Source organism: Lynx canadensis, chromosome C2 (assembly GCF_007474595.2).
Source record: "Lynx canadensis isolate LIC74 chromosome C2, mLynCan4.pri.v2, whole genome shotgun sequence".
NCBI lineage: Eukaryota > Metazoa > Chordata > Mammalia > Carnivora > Felidae > Lynx > Lynx canadensis.
Window position 1 is genome coordinate 26,569,697 of NC_044311.2, and position 24,347 is coordinate 26,594,043.

Below are 24,347 nucleotides of genomic sequence, written 5' to 3' on the forward strand. Positions count from 1 at the left end.
TTCCTGCCAGCAAGCCTAGAAAAACTCATAATTCATAGAGTATTAGGGGAGAAAACTCAGGAAGGTCTTGTCTCAGTAGTGGGGAATAATTAGCTTTAAATTAAGCACTGCTCTAGATTTGCCACCTAAATCATAATAGCACAACCCAAAAGGATCAAACCGTTTTCATGTAACATGAATATTTATAGGAAAACAAAAGTATTCCATATCAAAAAAAGGAGCATTTCACAATATCTGGCACAAAAAGAAGCATGAAAGGCATGACCATAATCAAGAACATAATCACTCTTAAAACGAAGTGGAACTGACACAGATATTAGAATTAGCAAAGATATCAAAATAGTTATTATAACTGTATTCCATATGTGAAAAAGTTAAGCAGAGATGTGCAAGATATAAGAAAAAGATTCAAATAGAATATGTAGAGATAAAAAGTTGCAATGTCTAGGATAAGCAATACACTGGACGGGATTAATAGCAAATCAGATTTGGTAAAAGAAAATATCAGTAAACTTAAAGACATGGCAATAGAAATTATCCAAAATAAAACTAAGGGAGAGAAAAGATTTTTTGAAAGTGAAAAGAACATCAGAGTTTCAATACCCTCTCTCAATAATTGGTAGAAAATCATCAGGGATACAGTGGTCTTGAGCAACCTTAGTAACTAACCTCACCTAATGGATATTAATAGAATACTCCACACAACAACAAAATTCACATTCTTTTCAATACACATGAAACACTCACCAAGATAGTCCGTATTGTGGGCCATAAAGCAATTCTCAAAAGTTTAAGAGATTGAAGTCATGCCAAATATATTCTCTGGCCAAAACAGAATTAAATTAAAAATCAGTGGCAGAAAGATCTTCAAAAAATCCTCAAGTGTTTGGAAACTAAATGAACCACTTCTAAATAATCCATGATCAAAGAAGAAATCAGAAAGGAAATTAGAAAGTATTTCGAAATGAGTGAAAATAAAATCACAATATACCAGAATTTGTGAGATTCCACTAACACAATACTTACAAGATCATCTATAGCATTAAATACTTACATTGGTAAAGAAGAAAGTTTTCAGAACAATGACTTCAAATTTCACCTCAAGAAATCAGCAAAGAAAGAACCCAGGGTAAGCAGAAGAAGAAAGGAAGTAATAAAATTAAAGTGGAACTCAATGAAATAGAAAAGAGAAAATCAGTAAAACCAAAAAGGTGTTTCTTTGAGAACGTCAATAAAATTGGGTGACTGTCAGCTTTGCTGACGGCTCAGAGCCTGGAGCCTGCTTCAGATTCTGTGTCTCCCTCTCTCTTTGCCCTTCCCCACTCGTGCTCTGTTTCTCTCTCAAAAATAAACAAACATTAAAAATTTTTTAAGAAAATGATAAACTCACCAGGAAAAAAGAAAAGACACTATTAAATCAGGAATGAGAGAGTAAACATAGTCCACACATATTAAAAGGATAGTCAGAGAATATGATAAAGAATATTTTGCCTCTAAAGTAGCTTAGGTGAAATAGATTGATTTCTTGCAATTTTCACAAATTACCAGAGCTCATTCAAGAAGTAATCTAAGTAGCCCTAAACCTATTAAAGCAATTGATTTGTAGTTCAAAATTTCCCATATGGAAGCCAAAATAACTTCACTGGTAAATTCAACAAAACGTTTAAGGAAGAAATAATACTAATTCTACACAAACTCTTACAGAAAATTAAAGAGGGAGAAATTCTTTTCCAGCTCATTCTTTGAGGCCAGATTACCATGATAGCAAAACCAGACAAAGGCATTATGTGAAAATGAAAGTAAATGCCAATATTCCTCATAAACATAGATGTAAAATTCAAAACAAAATTTTAAGTAAATCAAATCCAATAATATTAACTTGATTGTTGTAATCATTACACAAGGTATAGTGTTATTAAAATACCACATTGTAAACCTTACAATTTATGTATAATTTTTATTTGTCAAAAAAATCCAACAATAGATTAAAAGGTAATGTGTAGCTTACCCCAGCAATTCAGTTATTTGAGCATATAAACATCTAATGGAGCCTTTGCCCTGTTAATAACATTATCTATCATGGTGGTTTTTGCATTCTATTTCTATTATCAAGTTTTTATGACATTAATACAGGTTAATTGATTCATTTGCGAGGATTGTTGTGAGGAGTAAATAAAGTAATAAATATAAAGCTTTAATAATGCAGTTGAGCACAAATGGGGATCAATAAATTTTTGCCTGTTAGAAATCTACTTCTTGCTTGATTAGGTTCATAGACACACTTCTTTCATGGTAAAAAGAATATTGGCTACCTACTTTCTGTCTTTCTAAGCTGGGATTTCCTGTTGTGGCTTCACCAACCAGCCACTATCCCCATGGTTGTAGACGTGGTTTTATGATCCCTTAGGCTTAGGTCAGTGCTTCTTGAAGTGCTGATCTGCAGCAAGATAAGACATTAGCATCAGAATATAAATCAAGGCACTGTTTCTTCATTGAGAAAATCTTGCTACAAAAAAAAAAAAAAAAAAAAAAGAAGGAGTCGGCTGAACCAAACAGTATACTTAGTAATTAGATGACTTACAACATGGCGCGAGCTCCTTATTTTGTCATGGGCCAATAAACTGTAGACTGGCACTTAACCAACATGTTAGAGTATTTAATGTCTTACAAAGAGTTTGGATTCTAAAATCAGCATTTATACTTGCTCTCATGACATCACACTATGGCGCATATTTTGAACATGTATATAATGGTCCAAGTGTTTGTGACATCAGTAAATGTGATTTTGACATATATAGTTTAAGGGTCACTGCGTAATAATTAGATCTCGTGCAAATTTTGTGATCATGTAGAGTGCACTAAAAATAGTTATATGCTTCTCATCTTGCATATGAAAATAGCTAGAGGATCAAAGATCTTTTTGACAGAGATCTGAGATGGGCTAGCAAACATTTCTTTTCATATGACGGCCCCTATTGAATGCCCAGTGGTTTCCCATGCAATGTGTGGAAAATGCATCTGAGAACAAGTACTGTAATTGATTAATGATGTCTGCCATGGGTGTGGGAATGAAGCATGGCAAAAATCCCATGATGTGTATTGGCCATCCTTGGCTAGGAGCTCCAAGGTTAGCCTTTTACTAAAAAGAATGACTTGAGCTATTCTATTGCAGGACATGAAAACCATGGCAGAAAAGAAGAACCAGGTCTTACTTATGAACCTGGAGATACCTCTCTTCAAGAATATTACATGGATGTGGCTTTCCTCATAGATTCTTCCCAAAGAATAGGAAATGAGTTTCAGGAAGTGAAAACTTTTCTAATCTCAGTGCTTGATTACTTTCACATTGCCCCAGACCCACTGACCTCCATGTTAGGAGACAGAGTGGCAGTCCTGAGCTACTCTCCTCCAGGCTATATGCCCAACAGTGAAGAATGCCCTGTCTACCTGGAATTTGATTTGGTTACTTATAACAGTATATACCAAATGAAACATCATCTCCGAGACTCTTTTCAACAGCTCAATGGAGATGTTTTTATCGGCCATGCCCTGCAGTGGACAATTGACAATGTCTTTGTAGGAACCCCCAACCTGAGGAAAAACAAAGTTATCTTTGTTATATCTGCTGGAGAAACCAACCCCTTAGACAAGGAAGTCTTAAGAAATGTATCTCTGAGAGCCAAGTGTCAGGGCTACTCCATATTTGTGTTTTCCTTTGGCTCTGTATACAACGACAAGGAATTAGAAGAATTAGCCAGCCACCCACTGGATCATCACTTAGTCCAGCTTGGCCGAACCCACAAGCCAGATTTGAACTATATCACCAAGTTTGTCAAGCCATTTGTTCATTTAATCAGACGTAAGTCATTAAACCTTTTCTCTTCTATTGCTTTTGCAATGGATTTGATGTCTCTGTGTACAATCCACCAGCTGACATAGTAATATACTCCGTACTTCAGTGGAGAGTGGTAGAGTCTAAGGTGTGAGTAGGGGTGAGAAAACCAGAGAAAAATATCAGGTCTTACTGACCTTGAACTCTACTGCTGCACTATCAAAGTCTTAGCCAGAAAAATCCCCGTATAGGTAAAAAAGTGTCTCTTAACCCTAATCTGTTTAATATGTACTTGGTACTATGTGCCAAATTCTTTAAATGGATTATATCATTTAATTCTCAGTTCAGCCCTCAAAGGAAAGTATTAGTATCCCCATTTTACATGTGAGCATACTAAGTAAGGTTCAGAGACATTAAATAAATTGCTCAAAAGCTCACAGTTTAATAGTTGGTGAATTCTAGACTCAGCCCCAGGCATTCTGACCCCAGAGCCATCCGTGTTCCTGTTCATTAAACTACATTTCAGCTCCTATACCCTTAAGGAAGGACACTGGTGTAATCAATAATATCCCACTACCACCACCCTCCATCTAATCCAAGGACTTCTGTTCTATCTTTCACTATAAATTACCTTTGGCTATGACTTTAATTCTTTTCAGCCATGGGAAGGAATCTCTTCTAGAGCCTCTGTCCCAGACAGTTGGCTCAGGCATAGCCAGGCAGGGGCTTAAGGATGTCTTTTTATAGTGACAGTGACTGCCCCAGCCTCTGTCCATGTGTTGCAATTTTAGACATGGGCATAGCAGTATACCCAAGAGCTTATAGCATCAAGCCAATCCTGGCCTGGGTTGGGATTAGGGGTGAGGCAGAGGCCACCTTGAGTAGTTATCTGCAGCTCCTGCAAATTTACCAGGAAATGACAGAGATGCAGATTTTCCACCACTCGCGAAGCCACAGGGCTCATGTAACCCTTAGGAATCTTGGAATTCAGGATTTATATATAGTAGCATAAAAAAAAATGATGCCTTCTTCCAACCCCAAGGTAAATAGGGCAGACCATTTCAACAGCTCAAGGTGTCTTCTGGAGAGATCTTCCTGTTAAAGGGAAAGAAACAGATGTTAGAAGGGGTTGAGAAATATCCTTGAATCACATCACAAGCCTGTGGCATACAGAGCTTAAGAATTTTTTACTGAATCACTTCTGTATCTCATTGACTTTACCAGTGAGGCATTGCAATGTCAAAGGGTGTCTACTTTGCTGAGTCCCTTATAAAATTAATTTGATCTTGAAAACATCACAAGAAAAGATGAACTGACTTTGGGCGATAGAATACAGAAGGGTAAAATTTAGATTAACCAGCCACTCTTTCTCCAGGTGCCATCAACAAATATCCCCCTGCAGATCTGATAGCCAAGTGTGTTAACATCACCTCTCCCAACCCAGAGACCGTTGGCTCAGGAAACACTGTATTGTGAGTTGACAAAATCACAGTTTGAGTAATAAAACAGCTGGAAACAGTCCTAATGAAAATAACTTGACATGAATGGTGTTTGAGTTTTCAGGATGCAAGTTTGGCTGTCGGACGTAGCAGGGTGTGTGTGTGTTTGTGCGTGTGTGTGTGCGCGCGCACGCGTTTGAAATACTCCTGGGTTGTGATGGCTGCACAGATCTAGGGTTCATAGCACATAGAATGTGAACCATATTAGAAAGAACCATGTTTCCATTTCTGTTGCTTTTATGAAAAAAGCAGAGGCTCTTATCAATACCTTATATAACACCACACTAATATTGAGTACTGTCAAAACAGACAACTTATAATATCAAAGGTTAGCTGTAGCAATTTTAGAGCAGAAGAAAAACACAAAAGAAAAAATTTCAAAGCAACAAAAACATTCGCCATTCAAAAAACAGAACCCATACGAAAACTGGTAGGAAGGGTTCTTTTAAGTTTGATTTTGCAAAGTACAACCCTAAGTACTCAATAAAAATTCAGTCATGAAAATAATATTGCTTTGGAGTCCTAAACCCCTGACACAACATTCTGATTTCTCTTTGGAATATTAAAAAATTGTCCCTGAGTCAGATTTCATCCATAAACTGCATTTGGACTGTTCTAATCACATGCATAAAATTGATTGCTGTTATATGTCTGCCTGTATTTACATTTAATTCTGCAAGGGGCTTTGCTAATGTGTTTTTCATCTCTTTTCTCTGTCACCTCAGCCTTATTCCTGGGGTGTATGAAATAGAGACAGGAAACAGTGAGCTGGTTGATGAATTTGGTTCCCAGGAGCAGCATTCCTTTGTATTAGGGAACAATCCTAGTAATGGTTCTGGGACCACTACTGATTTGATCCAGAAGTTATACATGCTTTTTTCAACTGGAGAACTGATGATGAATGATAAGGAAGAGGCACATGCAGAAGAAATGCCAGCTCTAGCAGATGGTAAACGACAGGATAAAAAAGGTAACCTTGGGTACAATAGAATCGAAGACCCTGAAGAACCTTTGTTTGGATTTTCCCCTAGTGGACAATGAGCAAGGAGAACTCACTGGGACAGGTGGAGATGACAAGATAGAGGACCCTATCATCTGGGGCTGCAGGGGGTTCCCCAAACGAGGAGGCCAACCAGATAAAACTCCAGAAAGGCAAAAAGGAAAAAAAAGGAGTCAATGGTGTTGACAAAACCAGAACTAGAAGTCGATGTAAATACTTGGTGTCGGGTCAGGGAATGGAGACAGGAGGGGTGAGAACAAAGACCACACAGGTCCTTGGTAGGCAAGCAGATCCCCACATCCTTGTGCACAGTAGGGGTGGGGAGGACCTATACAATGAGCCTCTAATGTTTGAGGGTCTGCCATCTCCCATAGCACCCTGGGCTTGCCTGCTCTGAGATGTGGGCTTCTAGCTCAGCCCCAGCCCCCGTGGTGCCTAGAATGCACAAGGCTGTTGTGGTTCTGAGATCTCTTTGGAGGCTGAGGGCAGATTCTTAGGCTATGTGAGGAGATGGTTCTGGACCTACAGCTAAAGAAAACACGGGAGATGACGAACAGGAAGCTATAGTAGGCTCTAGAGCAGCTTTTCAGCTGCTATTTTGCCGTGTACCAAAACTGTATAGGAAATTACTTTAAAATAAATCTTCTTTGGTATCTGTGAAAACTGAAACTTTATATATCCTATGACCAGCAATTTTGCTCTCACGTATATGCACAACAGAAAAATATATATTCACCAGAAGTCATGTACTAGAATGTTCATAACAGCACTCTTTGTAGTAGCCCAACAGCAGATATGATAAATAAATTTTGGTATGATTATGCAACGAAATACCATATAGGTATGCAGTATATATGCACAATGCTATATATGTATGCGGTACAAATGGATACTTCATGTATACATCTACATTATATGTATTAGATACGGGTATAATTATAAACATAGCTAATGTATAGATATTGAACAAAATCAGCAAAATGATGGAAAATAAGAGCGATGAGAGTAGAAGAAATACAGAAAAATATAGAAAGGGGAGAGAAAGGTAAGAAAAGAAAAATCAAATATAAATACAATGAAATATCTAGTTCCAGTCAAGATGGACTAAGCCCATACTGCCCCTCTCTCCCACTGACTACAACTGAAAACTATGGAAAAAATACAAAAACTAACCACCTGAGATCTCTGAAAGGTAACAAAAAGAAGATATATTGTGAAGGGGCATGAGTTTACCATTTTCTTTTCTGTTTTCTTTTGTGGTTTTGTGCTCAGGGCAGACCCAGTCCTGGAACTGTGTGATGGCAGTGGGGCAGGAGGCTAAAACTCAGTAGAACCCCCATATTTCTGGGCAGAAGAACTAGGAAAAAGGGCCCTCGTTTGTCAGAGTTGATGGAAGAAATCCCCATTTCCCCCCTTTCTTCTCATGGTTTTGCTCTGAAGTGGGCACAAGTCAGAGCTGAGTGAAAGGCTAGCTAGCTAAAATTAAAGAGAAACCCTGTTTTTCTGGGCAGAGGAACTAGGAAGATAGGCCCTGTTGGCCAGCATGTGGGGGTAGCCCCAGAGGCAAGATAATTGGAGAAGGGGATCCTCTAATTCTAATTATGGGAGCTGCATAAGCCCTGGGCTCTCACCTAAGCTGTGTGTGAATGGAAAGACCCAGAATAGGATGGTGAAGGCTTTGGGCACTAAACTGAGGTTGGAACCACTGCCCACAGAAGGTGAGATAGCACTTGCATTGTGAACCTACCAAGTTGATTGCCCACTGACAAAAAAACAATTAATTCTGCACAGAATTATAACAATACTTCAAGTCTATACAACATAATATTTAAAGTGTTCGGGACAAAATCCAAAATTAGGCAACATACAGTGACCAGGAGATGCAAACGATTCTGAGAGGAAAAGACAACCAATAGACAAAGCCATTAAATTAGCAGCTATGATAACTATGCTCCATGAAGTAAAGGCAAACAACTTGAACAGAAATAACATTCTCAGCAGAAACATAGAAATAATCTAAAAAAGGAACCAAAAGGACATTTTAGAAGTAAAAAATATATACAGTGTCTGAAATTTAAAAACAAGCTCACTGAATGGGCTCCAAAGCAGAAGGAAGATGACAAAGAAAGGAATCAGTAAACTTGAAGATAGACTAATTATGTAATCTGAAAGAGAGTTTTTAAAATTAACAGAGCCTTGAAGACTTATAGAACAATATCAAAAGGCCTAATATTTGTTTCACAGGCATTCTAGAAGTAGAAAGAGATGAAAGTTAGATTTATTCAGAAAAAAATATATTTGAGGAGATAATGGACAAAAAATTCCCAAATTAGTAAAAGATATAAAACTTTACAGACTTAAAAACCCACTCAAGACACATAATTAACTGTTGAAAACAAAACATAAGGAAAATCTTGAAGCAGCTAGAGAAAATCTACATGTTACCAAAAAAGAGAACAACTCTTCAAATGATAGAGATTTCTCATCAGAAACCATGAAGGCAGAAGACAGTGAAACATCCTTTTCTTTAATGTACTGAAGTAAAAGAACTCTGAACACAGAATTTTTTATCCAGTGAACATAGACTTCCAGAATGAAGGCAAAATAAAGATCTTCTCAAATAAAGGAAAAGTAGGAGGATTTGTTGCTAGCAGACATGGGCTGAAGGAGAGCAGTGATGGGAGAACCAGGGAATTGGAGGTGAGGTCAAATGAGTGGGACCAGATGGCTGAGAGAACATGCTGAGGAGGAAACCCAGAGGGAGATCAATGAGGGGATTTGAAAGGGAGGCTGGTTGAGAGAAAGTGGCAGGTACCAGCTACAGCTCACCCATGTACAGAGCCATACTGTCTACAAGGTAATTTCATATACATGTCCCATTGAGTTCCCTCCAAAACCCTGTATAAGAGACAGGAGTTAATACCCCCCATACTTGGATGGAGAAACTGAAGCTCAAAGAGGTTTAGTGACTTCCTGGGACTTGACCCTGGTCTGGCAGCTCCTGATTCAGTACGCTTTCCCAACGCTGGAGGAAGGAATGAGATCCGAAATAGAGTGAGTGTAAGAGGGGATGTCTTAGGCAGCTCAGGCTGCCATGACAAATGCTATAGACTAGGGGGCTTAAACAACAATAATTTATTTTCTCACGGTTCTCGAGGCTGGGAAGTCCAAGATCAGGGCACCAGCCAATTTGATTCCTGATGAGAGCTCTCTTTCTGGCTGGCCCCTTCTTGCTTTGTTTTCGCATGGTGGAGAGACAGACCTGGTGTCACTTCCTCTTCAAAGGGCGATATTTTTATCAGATCACATCTCTATCCTTATGACTGCACTCACCCTTAGTCACCACCTTAAAGGCCCTGTCCCCAATACAGTCATGTAAGGTGTAGGCCTTCATCAAATGAATTTGGAGGGACACAGTTCAGTCCACAGTAGGGGATATAATTAACAATGTAATCATAGGAAAGAACCCTATGAATCAGCATTGCCCAAGTTTGTGCATTATAATGACCAAGGTATTTGTTGACAATTCCATAGTCCAGCCCACATTCCACATCACTTAAATCATCTTCTCTGGGAGTGAGACAAGGCATCCATTTTTTTGAAGCTCCAAAGGCAACTGCAATGTGCATACAAGTTTGAAAAACACTGCAATAAATCTCCTTTGATTCAGTCCTGTTGGATATCTTGAGGTGAGATTCCTATTGAAAATCATAAGGTTGGTAGACTCAAAAGGATTATCAAGTGAACGTTACCAATACTTTCTTGTTTAGTATTCTTCATAATTTCTTTCCTCCAGAAGTTCTCTCCATTTTTCTACTTAATTATATATCCTACATCCAGAAGTTGATGATGTCTTTATTCATTTCGCTCAGCGAGTTCTAGCCAACAGCTTGATGTGGTAACATTTGGCCAGCTCTGCTCCAAGAAATCAGTCTGAGTCTCTTCAGGCAGTGTCAGTTTGGCTTCTTTCTTGGGTCGTGGAAGATTAGAATCTGAAACTGGAATGACTTTAGAAATCACTGGGTCGTCCTGTATCTTTTCTACAGAGAAGAAAACGGAAGCTATAGATATCTAAAAGTGTCTTTACCAAAGAATATTCACAGTACCTAGTCCATACCATTTTGTCACAAAGATTTATACTCTACAATTATGTTTATAGAACACAAGTTCACCTTAAAGTTAATCCACGAAAGAAAGATAATAAAATATTTATTTGGGTTGTTGAAAGGTTGAAGATGATACATATGAAGGTCAGAATACACACTGTGCTTGGCACATAATCAGCTAGTATTATCCCTGCATGAATGATCTAAGTCTGACAATATGTTGGACAATTAAAAATAAAAATCCACTGTGAAGAGGAATCACCCTTTATATGCTTATCTTTGCTATGCTTATCTTTGTTTTCCCAAAGAGAGTGGGCTTTTCTTTTCATGCCCATTTTGTTTCTGATGTTTTATTTTGCCCATGTACTTAATGCACAGATTTTTTTTTGCTCATTATAGTGTACATTTGCAAGATTTTATTTTACTTTATTTTTAATTTATGTTTTAATTTATATATTGTTTAATTTACATCCAAGTTCATTAGCATATGGTGCAACAATGATTTCAGGAGTAGATTCCTTAATGCCCCTATCCCTTACCCATTTAGCCCATCCCTCCCACAACCCCTCCAACAACTGTGTGTTCTCTATATTTAAGAGTTTCTTCTGTTTTGTCCCCCTCCCTGTTTTTATATCATTTTTGCTTCCCTTCCCTTATGTTCATCTGTTTTGTCTCTTAAGTTCCTCATACACACACACACACACACACACACCACATCTTCTTTATCCATTCATCCGTCGATGGACATTTGGGCTCTTTCCATACTTTGGCTATTGTCAATAGCACTGCTATAAACATTGGGGTGCATGTGCCCCTTCGAAACAGCACACCTGTATTCCTTCGATGAATACCTGCTAGTGCAATTGCTGGGTCGTAGGGTAGTCATTCACAAGATTTTAATGTGGATTTTAAAAAGTGTAACTGTATTCCTTTTCCCATTATGCCAATTTAGGGCTTGTTTCTTAGTCTTTATTTTTCTAATATCAATGTCCAGCAATGACCAGCAACGTCAGCATCATCTAGGAAGTCATTGGGAATGCAGATCCTTGAATCCCACCATGGGCCTGTTGAATCAGAAACTCTGGAGTTGGGGCCCTCCAGATGATTCTAATGCAGGCTAGAATTTGAGAACCATTGACCTACTGTTACAGATATTGAGCCTAAATTAGTCTTCTTTAATGGGAGTCTTCTCACTAGACATTAATAGGTAATTAGGAAAAAATAATTTTCCTATAAAACGTTGATAAGTAGGTATCATTTTTGCAGGACTTCTCAGTGCCTTTAATGGTTTCATCTTCATTGTGATTCTGAGAGAGGGGCTACAGTCAAACCACTATGACCACAAAATCTTGTAACAGCATCTTTTTGGGCTAATATTTTATAGAAACCACTTTGGGAAATAGTAGTTGAAAGAGTGAATCCAGGGATCATTGAATTGGGACATGGATTTTACTCCTATTTCTACAATTACTAGTCATGTAATCTTAGGCACATTATTCTGTCTCTCTGAGCTTCCATTTCCCTTTCTGTAAAATGGACATAATAATAGAGCATACATCATAGGCTAATGTGATCGCTATATGAATGTAAAGTGCTTCGAACAGCACTTTGTATGGAGTGAAAGCTTAACACATATTAGCTATTATTTAAGATATTGATGATGATGATAATGACAGTGATGATGACAAATCGCATTAGAGTTGATGGTCATGGTGGAACAAATGTCAGACTGGGAATGAGGTGACCCAGATGCTAATTTTGGTTCTGTCACCAGCTAGCTTTGCGATCTCAAATGGTCACCAGATTGCCTTGGTCTTCAGCTTTCTTATTTGTGTATAAGGAGCTTGGTCAAGGCCAGTGTTTTTCATACTGGGGGCTCCTGGGGTCACACAAAGACTTCCCAGTGCATGGGTTTCTGAGAACTACTCTTAAAGGACTCTGTCTACTGAGAATGTCTCTATCTGAGGAATCATGGAGGGTCTCCTTTCCTGCCTCCCTTTACAAATACCACCCCCCCACACACACACACACCTCACACAAGAAATGGCATATTTCTCAACCATTCTTTTTAAAGATTTTATTTTTAAGTAATCTCTACACCCAGTGTCGGACTCAAACTCACAACCCCAAGATCAAGAGTCACATGTTCTTCTGACTGAGCCAGCCAGGGGCCCCTTTCTCAGCCATTCTGAATCTGATTATGTGCTTTGCCCAGATGTAAACCCTGCTAGGGAGGCATGGGATAGGGGGTGGGTGTCAAACGAGGAGTCAAAATACTGGATCTATAGGCTTCCTTGAAGCCACATAAGGCTTGATGTCTTTCCCATCTTGTATGTGTTTCTGTTAAGGAAAATGCGTGTTGCTAGAAAAGAGGTATGTGAAGTCATGTTCAGACGTTCTGAATTCAGGTATACTCTAAATGGAGGATGGTAAGAGTGATGATAAGTTTCATTTAGTAATCTGGCCTCTTCCATTTCCCAAATCTTGGCAGAAGATGCATCTCTTCTTTCATTTATTTATTTATTTATTTATTATTTTTTTAATGTTTATTTATTTTTGAGAGAGACGCGTAGAGCGTGAGCAAGGGAGGGGCAGAGAGAGAGAGGGAGACACAGAATCAGAAGCAGGCTCCAGGCTCCAAGCTGTCAGCACAGAGCCCGACCCGGGGCTCAAACTCACAAACTGCGATATCATGACCTGAACTCCAAGTCGGAAGCTTAACTCACTGAGCCACCCAGGGGCCCCAAAAGATGCATCGCTTCTAAGTGAGAAATCTGTGAGAACAAAGCAAAGCGTCTATACATGAAATATTGATGGAGAGCAAGCATTGTTTCATTAGGCCAAAAAAATCATAGCCTTAATCATTTACCTATGAATGGAATCATAAATAAGACATCATCACACAATGAGGTGTTGATTGGTTTTACTGTAAGGACCACTTCTGCCAATTAGGCTATCTGGGGATATGTCCCATAAAGTGAATGAGCTAAGTTGGAGCTTCAAAATTCTGAAGAAAAAATATATAAAACAGATTATAATAAATATTATTATTTTATCAAAAAATACAGTAATAGGATACATGGCAAGTGTGCTGAATTTAACAATATTCGAATTTTCCAGCCATATTTTAGTTTCTCAAGTTAAACACCATACCCATAAATGAAGGAGTAACTGGTATTATTAATAGCCATTTGATGAGTTTAGTGAAGCGTTTTGGGGTACATTTTCCAGAAGTGAGAAAACGCCATTCAGTGACTGGGTAACATTCCTTTGTAAAACCTCTTGAAAGACGATGGGGTCATTTTGGACACATAACTCAGAAACAATTCAAAGAACTATTTGCTATTGCTCTAATAAAACTCCTTCAAAACCCATCTGTGTAAACTATTTATCAGTGCTTAAGTCTACAATAGTAAATATTAATAGAATTAATATTAGACGTTGCCTCACTCTGACAATAAATTGTAGTAGCAGTGAGTAAAAATGATAGGGAAAAACTATGCCTCTCAATAAGAAACGCATGTCCAATAAAATTTTTACTTTTTTTATGATAAAATTACCAAAATCTGAATATATATGCTGTTTTGATAAGTTGTGATGGTAATCCATGAGAAAAAAAATGTTAACACATAGAAGCTTATAGCCATATAAAATGAAAAATGTGCATTTAAATATATTTTTTTGCTGCAGAGGATTATTGTTAGGCAGACAATAAAAGGTTTTAAAGCATATAAATATGTTACAGTTAAATGAAATTCTATGGGGGAAGTGCAATGGAAATACACGTTTAAGGAGAAAAGTAAACACTACATAATATCTGACTTTTAACTGTGAACATGTTTACCTGTATTTTAAATAGATAATGGTGCTATCGAATCACTGTGATATTTAGAGTCTATATGGTAAGTTAAAAGAAAAATGTGGCAGTTTTATTTTTAAATATCAGTTTTTATGATATGTCACAAATTACACATCCTTTTCTAATACCTCAAATCCTAATGAAAAAATAATTAGATGTTAACTTTAAAATATGCAAGGCAAGAGTACATGATTGTTTTCCTTTGAGGCGGGTGTGTAAGCAAGTGTGTGAAGACAAGTAGGTGGGATCATCTCTCATATCCTGCCTTGGGCCAGGTTCCCCGGAGCTGACCCCGGGGTGAGGATTGGCATGCATGTGATTTATTGAGATAGCACTCACTGACAGGAGAAGCGGAAAGGGAATGGAGGAAGCAGGCAGGGAAAGAGTGGGAGACAAACAAGGGTGTCATCTCGGGCCAAGTACCGTAGAGCACTTGGTCTTTGCAGGCGCCCCGGCATGTTGAGGTAATGCTGCAGAGCATCCTGACCTGAAACAAAGAAGTTGGGCTTTCTTACTCCCTCCTGGATCATTGACTGGCCAAGGGTTGTCTTGGGAAGGGCTTTAAGCTCCAAGGCACTCATGCTGCATGTGCTTAAAGCCATTCCAGTGGCTGGACAGCAGCCCTCCTAAGATGCTGGAAGCAAAAGCTCACATGGGGGTGGTCGGGAAGGAGGGGGAAAGAGGGATGGGAGGGGAAGGAATGTTGTCCTCCAAGTCAATGCTAAAAAAGATCAGAAGGATTCTGGGCAGAGTCCTAGCTCTGCACATTCCTTCTAGCCCTGAATCCATGATACCAGCCACTGAATGTGCTGAGTGTGGCGTTTCAGATGATGAACGCACCAGCATTTTCCTAGGAGGAAGCCTATGTATAGTTCTACTTATATGTTGCTCATTTGTATCCATTATCACATTGCCCTTTTATTTTGACTACCGAGAATGGCAAAACAACGTGTGCTCATTTCATATGTGGCAAAAGAAGAGTCGAGAGGAACATTTTAAACAAATCCACTGACATTAAGAGCGAATTCATATTTTTATGTTTTGCAGATGGTGAGGCCCCAAGATGATCAGAGCAGGAAAGGAAGACGGCTCCACTGGCAATGTGTGATTCCACGTGGTGCTAACTAGAAACTGTAAATCATCTGCTGGAAGGAGAATGGTGAGCGGCAGGAATTTCTCATGAAACCAATCAGCTAATGACGTGCTAAACTTGTTCTGTTTCGAATCTGAGAGGGAGACTTTTCGGAGTGAAGACATCAACGAGCAGAACTGAGAGAAACTAGGAATGACTTCATTTCCTCCACGAATGGGGACAACCGACCAGGAAGAGTTAACTGAAGTTTTTCTTTGACAGCTCTTGTACGGTTTGGGCAGCACTTCTGACGCTCTATCTGCCTAAAGACTTTCATTTTCATCACGTCTGCATCTCAAGTTGGACTGCTGAGTAAAAAGCAGAGTTAGAATTTACTAGGAGTGTCTTCTCTCTCTTCATAGAACTAGAAACCCACGTCCATGCTTCCGATTTCGTGCCACCCTCATGACCTGAGCGCCCTGTAAAACCTACCTGGCAGGCTGCTACCACCGTAGTCAAAGCCTGCTCCTTACCAGAACATTTAGAAAAGAATGGAATTCGTGAGAAAGAAAAAGAAAAGAATGGAACTCGTGAGAAAGAAAAAAAGTGAGATGAGGCTAATTTTGTGAGTGGTTGTTTCGTGCTGTGATCATTTGTTTTACATTTTAGCATGCTTTGCTTTGTATGTACTGATTTTTGCTGGGAAAAACAATTGGGAAATGCATGAATATTCTATATGATCGGAGCTGTTCTTGGGAATTACAATGGAGCAAGAGACAAGTTCTAAAATAAAAGCAAGTCTGATCCGGAAGCTTGTTCTGTTCTTTTTTATTTACCTGTAGGCTAACTCAGACCCATTGGAAGAGCAGTACAGGATTAGACATATTTGGAAAATGTATATATAATGTAAAATAAGCCAGTAGTGAATTCATTTTTTAAATCTTTCAGTTTGATCAAGGCAACTAGTAATTGCCAAGTGAGTATATTTTGTATATTTTAAAAGTAACTATGCTAATAGGGTGATCCCATTGGCAATTTTGTACTTTTCCCACATAATTTTCCTTAACAGTACTCTTGTCGTTGAATAATTTTCAAACAATCCAACCAATTCTAGGCTGCCGAAAATTTTAAAGTAGCCACACATTGGTCTCTGGGAAGTTCTAAAGCAAACTCGACTCTTCGGTAAACTAAAGTTCTGCTTTTCCCTAAGAATCCTGATCTGTGCGTGTGTCTATAGACGCATGCGGGAGGAATGCATCAGATCCCTCAAGCTGAAAGTAACGTGGGTTCTCAAGAATGTGAAGCCAGAAGAGCTCCCACTCTGCTGATGGAAGAGTAGATGGTCCCACCTTTGAACAGCAGGTTGGCAGTATCTAGTTAGGTTGCTGATGCACATATCCTCTGACTCAGCTGTCCATTTCTAGGTCTCTATGCCTGTAGAACCTGTCACACATGTACACTCCAAAGCGAAAGAAAGCACTGGTTCACCAGAGCATTGTGTGTTTCAGTGAAGAGGTGAGGCCAACTGAATCGTCCTACGTGTGGCATATTGCTACATTACAGCTGCATTGATAAACAGTGGACAAATAACAAAGGTAATACTGAAACAAAATAAGTTGCCGAAGGACACATTATGACATCATTTATACGACCTCTTAAAACCCGAGAGGCAACAAGGCCTACTGTTTATGAATGCCCACAACTGGAGTAAGAGCATATATGACACCACCTATGGAACACCAAATTTAAGACAGTAGTGATCTTTCAGTGAGGAGGGGTAAAGCAGAGGTCCAATTGCCATTAAAATGTGTTATTTCTTACACTAGGTATTGAAAAACTGGTGTTCTTTGTATTATTTTTACAGATTTTTGAAAGCCTGACACATTTCCATAATTTAAAAAGAATTAAACCCAGTCGCAAAAAGAAATGCAAAACTCAAATAAATCCTTATGCTACATCCAGCATCGTGCTAAGAATTCTGAGGAATTTGGGAGTGCCTGGGTGTCTCAGTCAGTTAAACGGCCGACTGTTGATTGCGGCCCAGGTCATGATCTCACGGTTCGTGGATTTGAACCCTGCGTTGGGCTCTGCACTAACAGCATGGAGCCTCCTTGAGATCCTCTCTCCCCCTCTCCCTGCCCCTCCCCTGCTTGTGCTCTCTCTCTCTCTCTCTCTCTAAAATAAATAAACTTAAAAAAAAGGAAAAAAGGAAAAAGAATTGTGAGGAATTTAAACGTATGTATAACTGTCCTTTCCCTTGATGAGTTTGCATTAAGTCAAGGTCACTAGAGCTGGGTAACCTACAACAATTGGAACACAAAGCACCAGAACCAGGGAAACTTGTCTGCATCCCAATGTATAAAATTAGTTTATGTTACCACTGACTGTGCATTCACTTTTCACGTGAATTTTGTGTCTGAGTGGTCCCTTGAGGCTGAATAGCACAATTTGACGCAGGTAAGATGTAAGAGGGGTGACATAAAGTGACACTGTTTCACTGGAGGAACAATTACGCTGTAAATATAAGGAGCTTTTAAATAAGTGTATTATGTATTTTGGACAGTCCAGCCCCAAATATAATACTTGAACGTGTGCTATGGGGACAAAGAAGTAGAGAACCGACAGCAGAGAATGACCACAGGATGATGAAAAATACTGTGCATAAATTCCGAGTAAGGCTGCTAAGTCAAGCCAGTAATTGCTTTGGAAATCAAAGAAGGGAAAAAAAGTCACTTGGGATTCCAATCATGGGAGAACACTTGAAGGAATAAAGGAGATTCACACCACATCTGTACTTACAGATCATGAATCCTCTCCTTCCACTTCCTTGAAGATAACAGTACCAAGTCCTTCCATGCCTTAAAAAACCCGGCAAAATCTGACCTTTACTCACCTTCCCAGCCCAATCTCTTCCCACTGCAAGGAACCTCTTTCCCTCAGCACCTCCTATTCATCTTTCTGCGCTGGCTGTCATCTGCTTGGGAGCGCCTTCCATAAACTTTCCAAAACTGGGCAAGGGGACACCCACCACACTGCATATTCTCCCAGGACTGGATCTCTTGCTCTAGGTCCTTGCCAGGAGGGTTACAGTGGTTATAAGTGTCTAATTCACTTATCCAAGTCCCCAAGAGGCACCCAAGTGAGCACCCCTAACTTGTCCATCACTGTACCCCCAACACCCAGGATGGTGCCTGGCCCTTAAGGGGCCAGGATTTGATGAATGAATAAACATTTTCACCTTGGAAGATAAATATGGTTTGGTTGGATAGGTAGGAAGGGACTTGGCATGAACAATGAGAAGGGGAGAATAGCCAGCAAGGCCGGGGTGTGTGTGTATGAGCATTGACGTGAGTGGGGAAATGGGCAGTGTGTGAGCAGGGCTGAAAGGGGGTCAGTGTGACTGGACTGGAAATCTTGGAGTTGGTGGAAGCTGAGGCCACAGCAGGTGTGGTGGGTTGCTGAAAAGCCTTTTCTTAAAATCTTTAACAAAAACCCAGCAAACTTAAAAAAAAAAAAAAATCTTGAACCATTCCACAATAGCCAGTCTATCTGAATATGGAGTGACCTGTCAACAAAATTGCATGCCCCCCAAAAGGAACCATGGAACAGGCAGAAAGTACATACTTTCCTAGGGGTTCTGTGCAGAAATGACCCACAGCTGCGCACAGCAGCCTTGCATGACACGGACAACGCGTTGCAGAACAGCTGGTCGGAATTACAGATGACTAAGAATCCTGTGATATCTCTGGAAAACTTCATTTGACATCTTAAATCTGACTCCTAGGTCTTTTATCCGAGTGTGAGCAGCGGGGCTGAGAATTTGAATAACCACAGTTGAACATTTGTGCAGCTCTTACTGGACTGTATAATTGAAACATCTTTCCATCTCTGACCCAGAGTCTGGAATTCTCTTTGGACTAAACATTTTCTCTAGCCCTCCATTGTCCACCTTGACAACCCTAGAGGATCTCATTTTGTAGCACATTTGGAACTTAGAGTAGGAGGTGCTCAGTAACTGGTTTTCTTTGTGGAGGGAAGGGATGAATGAATAAGCCTTACTTATCTTGCTAATCCTGGCTAATATCCTGTTGGCCTCCCTCACTTCTTCTTTCCAGCTTCTACTTTCCAAATTGAATTTGGACTGTGCGCTGAGAAAAATTCCTGTGACAGCTAGAAGCTCTCCTGCCCACAAATGCCGCCGATAAGGAAGTTCTCGCCTCCTGTGATGAGAACAACATCTGTGTGGGGGCCTGGCTCACAAGACGCCCATTTGCAGTCTCTTAAAAGAGTATACACAACTCCAGGTTGCTGGGATATTATAGGAATAGACAGTAAATAGAGTAGTAAACAGCATAAATTTTTTATCCTCTCCATTACCAGCACTTCTACAAAGTAAAAATGTTCTTTCTTCTGTTGCGTAAATTGAGTTACAGGTGTCCTGTGTTTCGTGGTTTTGGAGGGGAGGCCACAATCCTAACTACTCAAGGTGTAGCTGATGGGCAGTGAGCCAGCAGCATCGATATCACCTGGGGGCCTGTAAGAAATGCAGACTTCGTGGGCTCCCACCTGAAGTCATTTGGATGAGAACCTACATGTTAACATCTGCAGGTAATTCATATGCACATCTAAGTTCCCGAAGTGCTGACTTAGAATTCGCCTCCTTGAAGCTCTGCAAGTGAGTAGATGCATTTTGCAGACTTTCAGCTCAGCTTGGCATCACACATGCCACCTACCAGATAGCATGCCTTATGCCAGAGATGGAGAATATGGAGATAAATAAAAGGTGACACATGCCTTGAGCGCAGGGTCCGCTGGGAAGACTGACCCAGAAAGAGATCATTTCAATCCCACGTAGTCGTGCTGCGGTGAAGGTGTGCAGAGAGCACTGTGAGAAGACGGAGGAATCCTTATCCCAGACTGGGAACCCAGAGGTTTCTTCAAGAAGAGGTCCTTTGATTTGAATGAAAATCATTGGATACAATTTAGCCGAGCAACGATCAGTAAGTACCCTCAAAAAGCAATCGTCTCGCCCAGGTCTTTGTTCTCAAAATAGGTTTTTGTTTAAACCATAAATCCTATTGTGTTCATGGCAAAGGAGATTGACTGCATGGACCCTCGCTAACTTGAGGCTAGGAGATGGACGTAAAGAGGTTGGTACAGGCCAGCCATAGAGGACCTTGTGTGCCATGTTGGAGAGTTTAGATTCTACTCCGGAGGCACCAGAGGAGTTTAGTTAGAATTTATTATGGCTGGTACTGGCTGCTGAGGGAAGAGGAGATTGAAGGAAAGTCGAACTAATCACAGGGTAATCAGTTTTCCCGGCAAGAATGGACCGTGGTGGGGCACCTGGGTGGCTCAGTTGGTTAAGCTTCTGACTTCAGCTCAGGTCGTGATCTCACGGTACATGGTTCCAGCCCTGCGTCAGGCTCTTGTGCTGACAGCTCAGAGCCTGGAGCCTGCTTCAGATTCTGTGTCTCCCTCTCACTCTCTGCTCCTCCCCCACTCATGCTCTGTCTCTCAAGAATGAATACATGTTAAAAAAAATTTTTTTAATAAAAAAAAAAAAGAATGGACCATGATGTTCAGGCTGGAGATGCGTGGACATAAAAGGGAAATATCTAAAAGGTACAATGAGTGGGACATGAAAATCCATTAGTTGAAGCAGAGGACAAGGGAGAGAACTAGGTATCTAGCCCAATGGTTCTCAAACTTGAGTATGCATGAGAATCCCCTGGAGGACACCACTCCCAAAGTTTCTCTTTCAGCAACTCTGGGGTGAGGCCTGAGAATGTGCATTTCTAGCAAGTTCTTAGCTGGTGTTGACACTGCTCAATCTGGGGCCATTCTGCCAGAACCACTGCTCTAGCGTAGCTCAGCGAGCCTCACTTTTGACAGCTCATTGGGAGGACCTGAGGAATTTTTTAAACTATTGAAGCCTGAGGCTCCCAACAGGGATCCTGATTAAATTGGTATGAGGTCTCAGCCTAAACACTGGGCATTTTTAAAGCTCCAGGTGATTCTATTGTGCAGCTGAACACCAGCTAAGTACCACTTAATTATATTAGCAACCCAGGTAAAGGAGCCATTTTGGTGTTTGTTAAATTTACGAAAACTTGGCATAATATTCCTATTTTCTTGTTCCCTCCAAATGCTTCATTTAGTGTGTCTTATAAGTAGGCAAGTAAATAGTTGATCCATCTGGAATATCAATATGATATATGATGATTACCACCTAAGAGGGCAGATAACTGAAAAGACCTAGTAGACCTTATTTCCACACCCAAGGCAAGAGGAAGAGGGAAAAAACAAAACAAAACAAAGCAAAACAAAGCCCACACGTGTTGAGTCCTTACTGTGTACCAGATGCTCTAATAAGTACATGATATACATTATTTCATTTAATGCTGATAACAAAAGAGAGAGTAAGATATTATCTCCATTTTACAAATGGGGAAACTGAGACTCAGAAAGAGAGGGTTACACAAGGAAATGCAGGCTTTAGATCTGGGTCTGCTTAGTTCTTCCAAAGACCATATTCTTTTCACACATCGTGATGGGAAGAGAAATTGGCTGTAAGGTACAGAGAAAAAAAATAGCCAGAGGTGCCGAACTCTAGTCCTAACTCTGTCCCTAACTAGTGGTGCCACTGTGAGTGAATCCCCATATCTCTGGGCCTTGATTTTCTCATCAATAAATGGGCATACAAACTAGTTCATTGGATTAAATGAGATAATGCTCTGCACAATGCCTGGCATGTGGAAAATACTCAAATCATGTGAGCTGTTGTATCTTCCACTTCATTATCATCATTATCCATACCATCTTCCCTAACATTTCTGTAGTTTACAAATTCTGAGATGAATTTGCTACTTTCTCAGGGCAGTTGGATGGCTCAGTTGGTTAAGCGTCAGACTTTGCCGCAGGTCATGACCTTGCGGGTTCAGTTCACGGGGTCACTCTCTGTGATGACAGCTCAGAGCCCGGAGCCTGCTTCAGATTCTGGGTCTCCCTTTCTCTCTCTCTCTCTCTCTCTCTCTCTCTCTCTCTGCCCCTCCCCAACTCGTGCTCACACTCTCTCTCTCTCAAAAACAAACATTTAAAAAATTAAAAAAAAAAAGTTGCTACTTTCTTTGGTATCAGCAGCAACTTTCTGAAACTAACCAGTGACCTCATCTTGAGAACTGGTCTTTGCTTACAATCAGCCACTCCCTTCCTGTAACCCCCAGCCCCACTCCTCCTCATCCCCAGGATGTCCAGCCAGCTGTGGATGTTTGCTGCTCACCCACAGCTGGGACAGAGAGCTGTGGCAGTGTTTTGGTGACCTTTCCAGGAGCTCCGCTGGGTCTTGGGCGGCTGCTCTGTTCGGCCCCCTCTGCAGTGCCTGTGTGAGAGTCTCGTGCCAGACCGGCAGGATTTCTGTCCAGTGAACACATTTGCAGTGACAAATGGGTCCTATTCCTCAGCTTCGATACTGATGATCTAGTTCTGTTATTTGACATCCCGTAAGCTTAAAGATGGTCCAGGACGCAACTTGGAATCACGGAAAAAGTAAGATTTGTTCTGTCACGTACACTTATGTAATGCCGGGCTTGTGGCTTAACTTACCGGAATCTGTATTTTTCTCATCTGTGAAATTGGTTTTGTGGGATTTGGCAGGTATAAAGTGCATGGTACAGCGCACTCACAGCAGCTCCTCAACAGAGGGGAAGCCAAGGAGCAGGGTCGTGTAGAACTTTGGAGAAGGCTGATCATGGCTTTATTAGGACTTTTACAAGAGATTTGCTGCCACTGTGACCTTCTGTCACTGTTTAAGTAGCAAATTTCTGCAACAGCTTTCACTTCAGCATTTCCACTGGGTACATGTCTAAGGTTCTCTGGGACACAGGCTGGGATGTGACCTCAGGCACCTTCAGACTCACAACTCTTCGACAGCAATGGCAGGGCAGAATCGATGGTGTTTCATTTTGTGTAAGCCTTCCAGAACTCACACGGCTGACTCGGCCTCACGAAAACATGGAGCGACTGTCCTCAGAGCTTCTGCCAATGTTTGCAACCTGCGTGGTTGGAAGACTCTCCGACCGTTGGAACACATTTCCTGACCTCGGCATCTAAGTCTCTCACTTTGGCACTTATTCTTGGAGAATAAAATAACCGATAGCAAAAAACTACTAACTGACTTCTAATAGAGGCTAGAACAACTGTCAATTAAGCAGGGCTTTGGCATGAGTGCCAATAAGGGGATGGCCATGCCCACATAGGATCAAGCTTGCCTGGTCTCTACCAGAAAGCAACTGCAGCTGATGTCCCAGAAATGGGTGGACGTTTCCAGACACATGTTTCTCAAAGCAGGGTCTGGAAACCTCTTCCATCAGCCCTTGTTAAAATGAAGAGTTCCAGGCCCCCCTTCCTACCAAATTAGAATACCTGGGTGTTAACACAGAATTTGCATTTGAATACATTCTTCGGGTAATTGTTAAACATATTATATTCTACTTTTCTCTTTTAATTTGAGTTGCTATAAAAGTATTACTTGCTCAAATTTTTAAGAAATCAAGTAATATTAAAAGACATACTAGGGGCGCCTGGGTGGCGCAGTCGGTTAAGCGTCCGACTTCAGCCAGGTCACGATCTCGCGGTCCGTGAGTTTGAGCCCCGCGTTGGGCTCTGGGCTGATGGCTCAGAGCCTGGAGCCTGTTTCCGATTCTGTGTCTCCCTCTCTCTCTGCCCCTCCCCCGTTCATGCTCTGTCTCTCTCTGTCCCAAAAATAAATAAACGTTGAAAAAAAAAAATTAAAAAAAAAAAAAAGACATACTAAAAGACAACAATCACCTCCTCTCCCCTGCCCAGATCCATTTCCTAGAGGTTACCATATAAACTTTTATTGCTTTCTTCCTCTGATTTTTATCTTTTTGTTTCTAAATAGGAAGCTAATACTGCAATTTTATGTCCTTTTAATTTTAGACATCACCTGCTGACTTC

The 24,347-nt window shown here is 40.4% G+C and overlaps 1 protein-coding gene across 1 annotated transcript in view; it reads left to right on the forward strand.

The window, feature by feature from the left end:
* The window catches only part of COL6A5 (collagen type VI alpha 5 chain), a 93,672-nt gene extending 77,493 nt beyond the window's left edge, over positions 1-16,179 (forward strand). Inside the window, exons 37-40 of the mRNA XM_032594669.1 lie at positions 3,173-3,859; positions 5,208-5,304; positions 6,057-6,301; positions 15,344-16,179. Of these exons, the coding sequence (XP_032450560.1) occupies positions 3,173-3,859; positions 5,208-5,304; positions 6,057-6,301; positions 15,344-15,363 (1,049 nt within the window). The 3' untranslated portion in view covers positions 15,364-16,179. The remainder of the gene's footprint in view (positions 1-3,172; positions 3,860-5,207; positions 5,305-6,056; positions 6,302-15,343) is intronic.
* Positions 16,180-24,347: the final 8,168 nt, after the last annotated feature.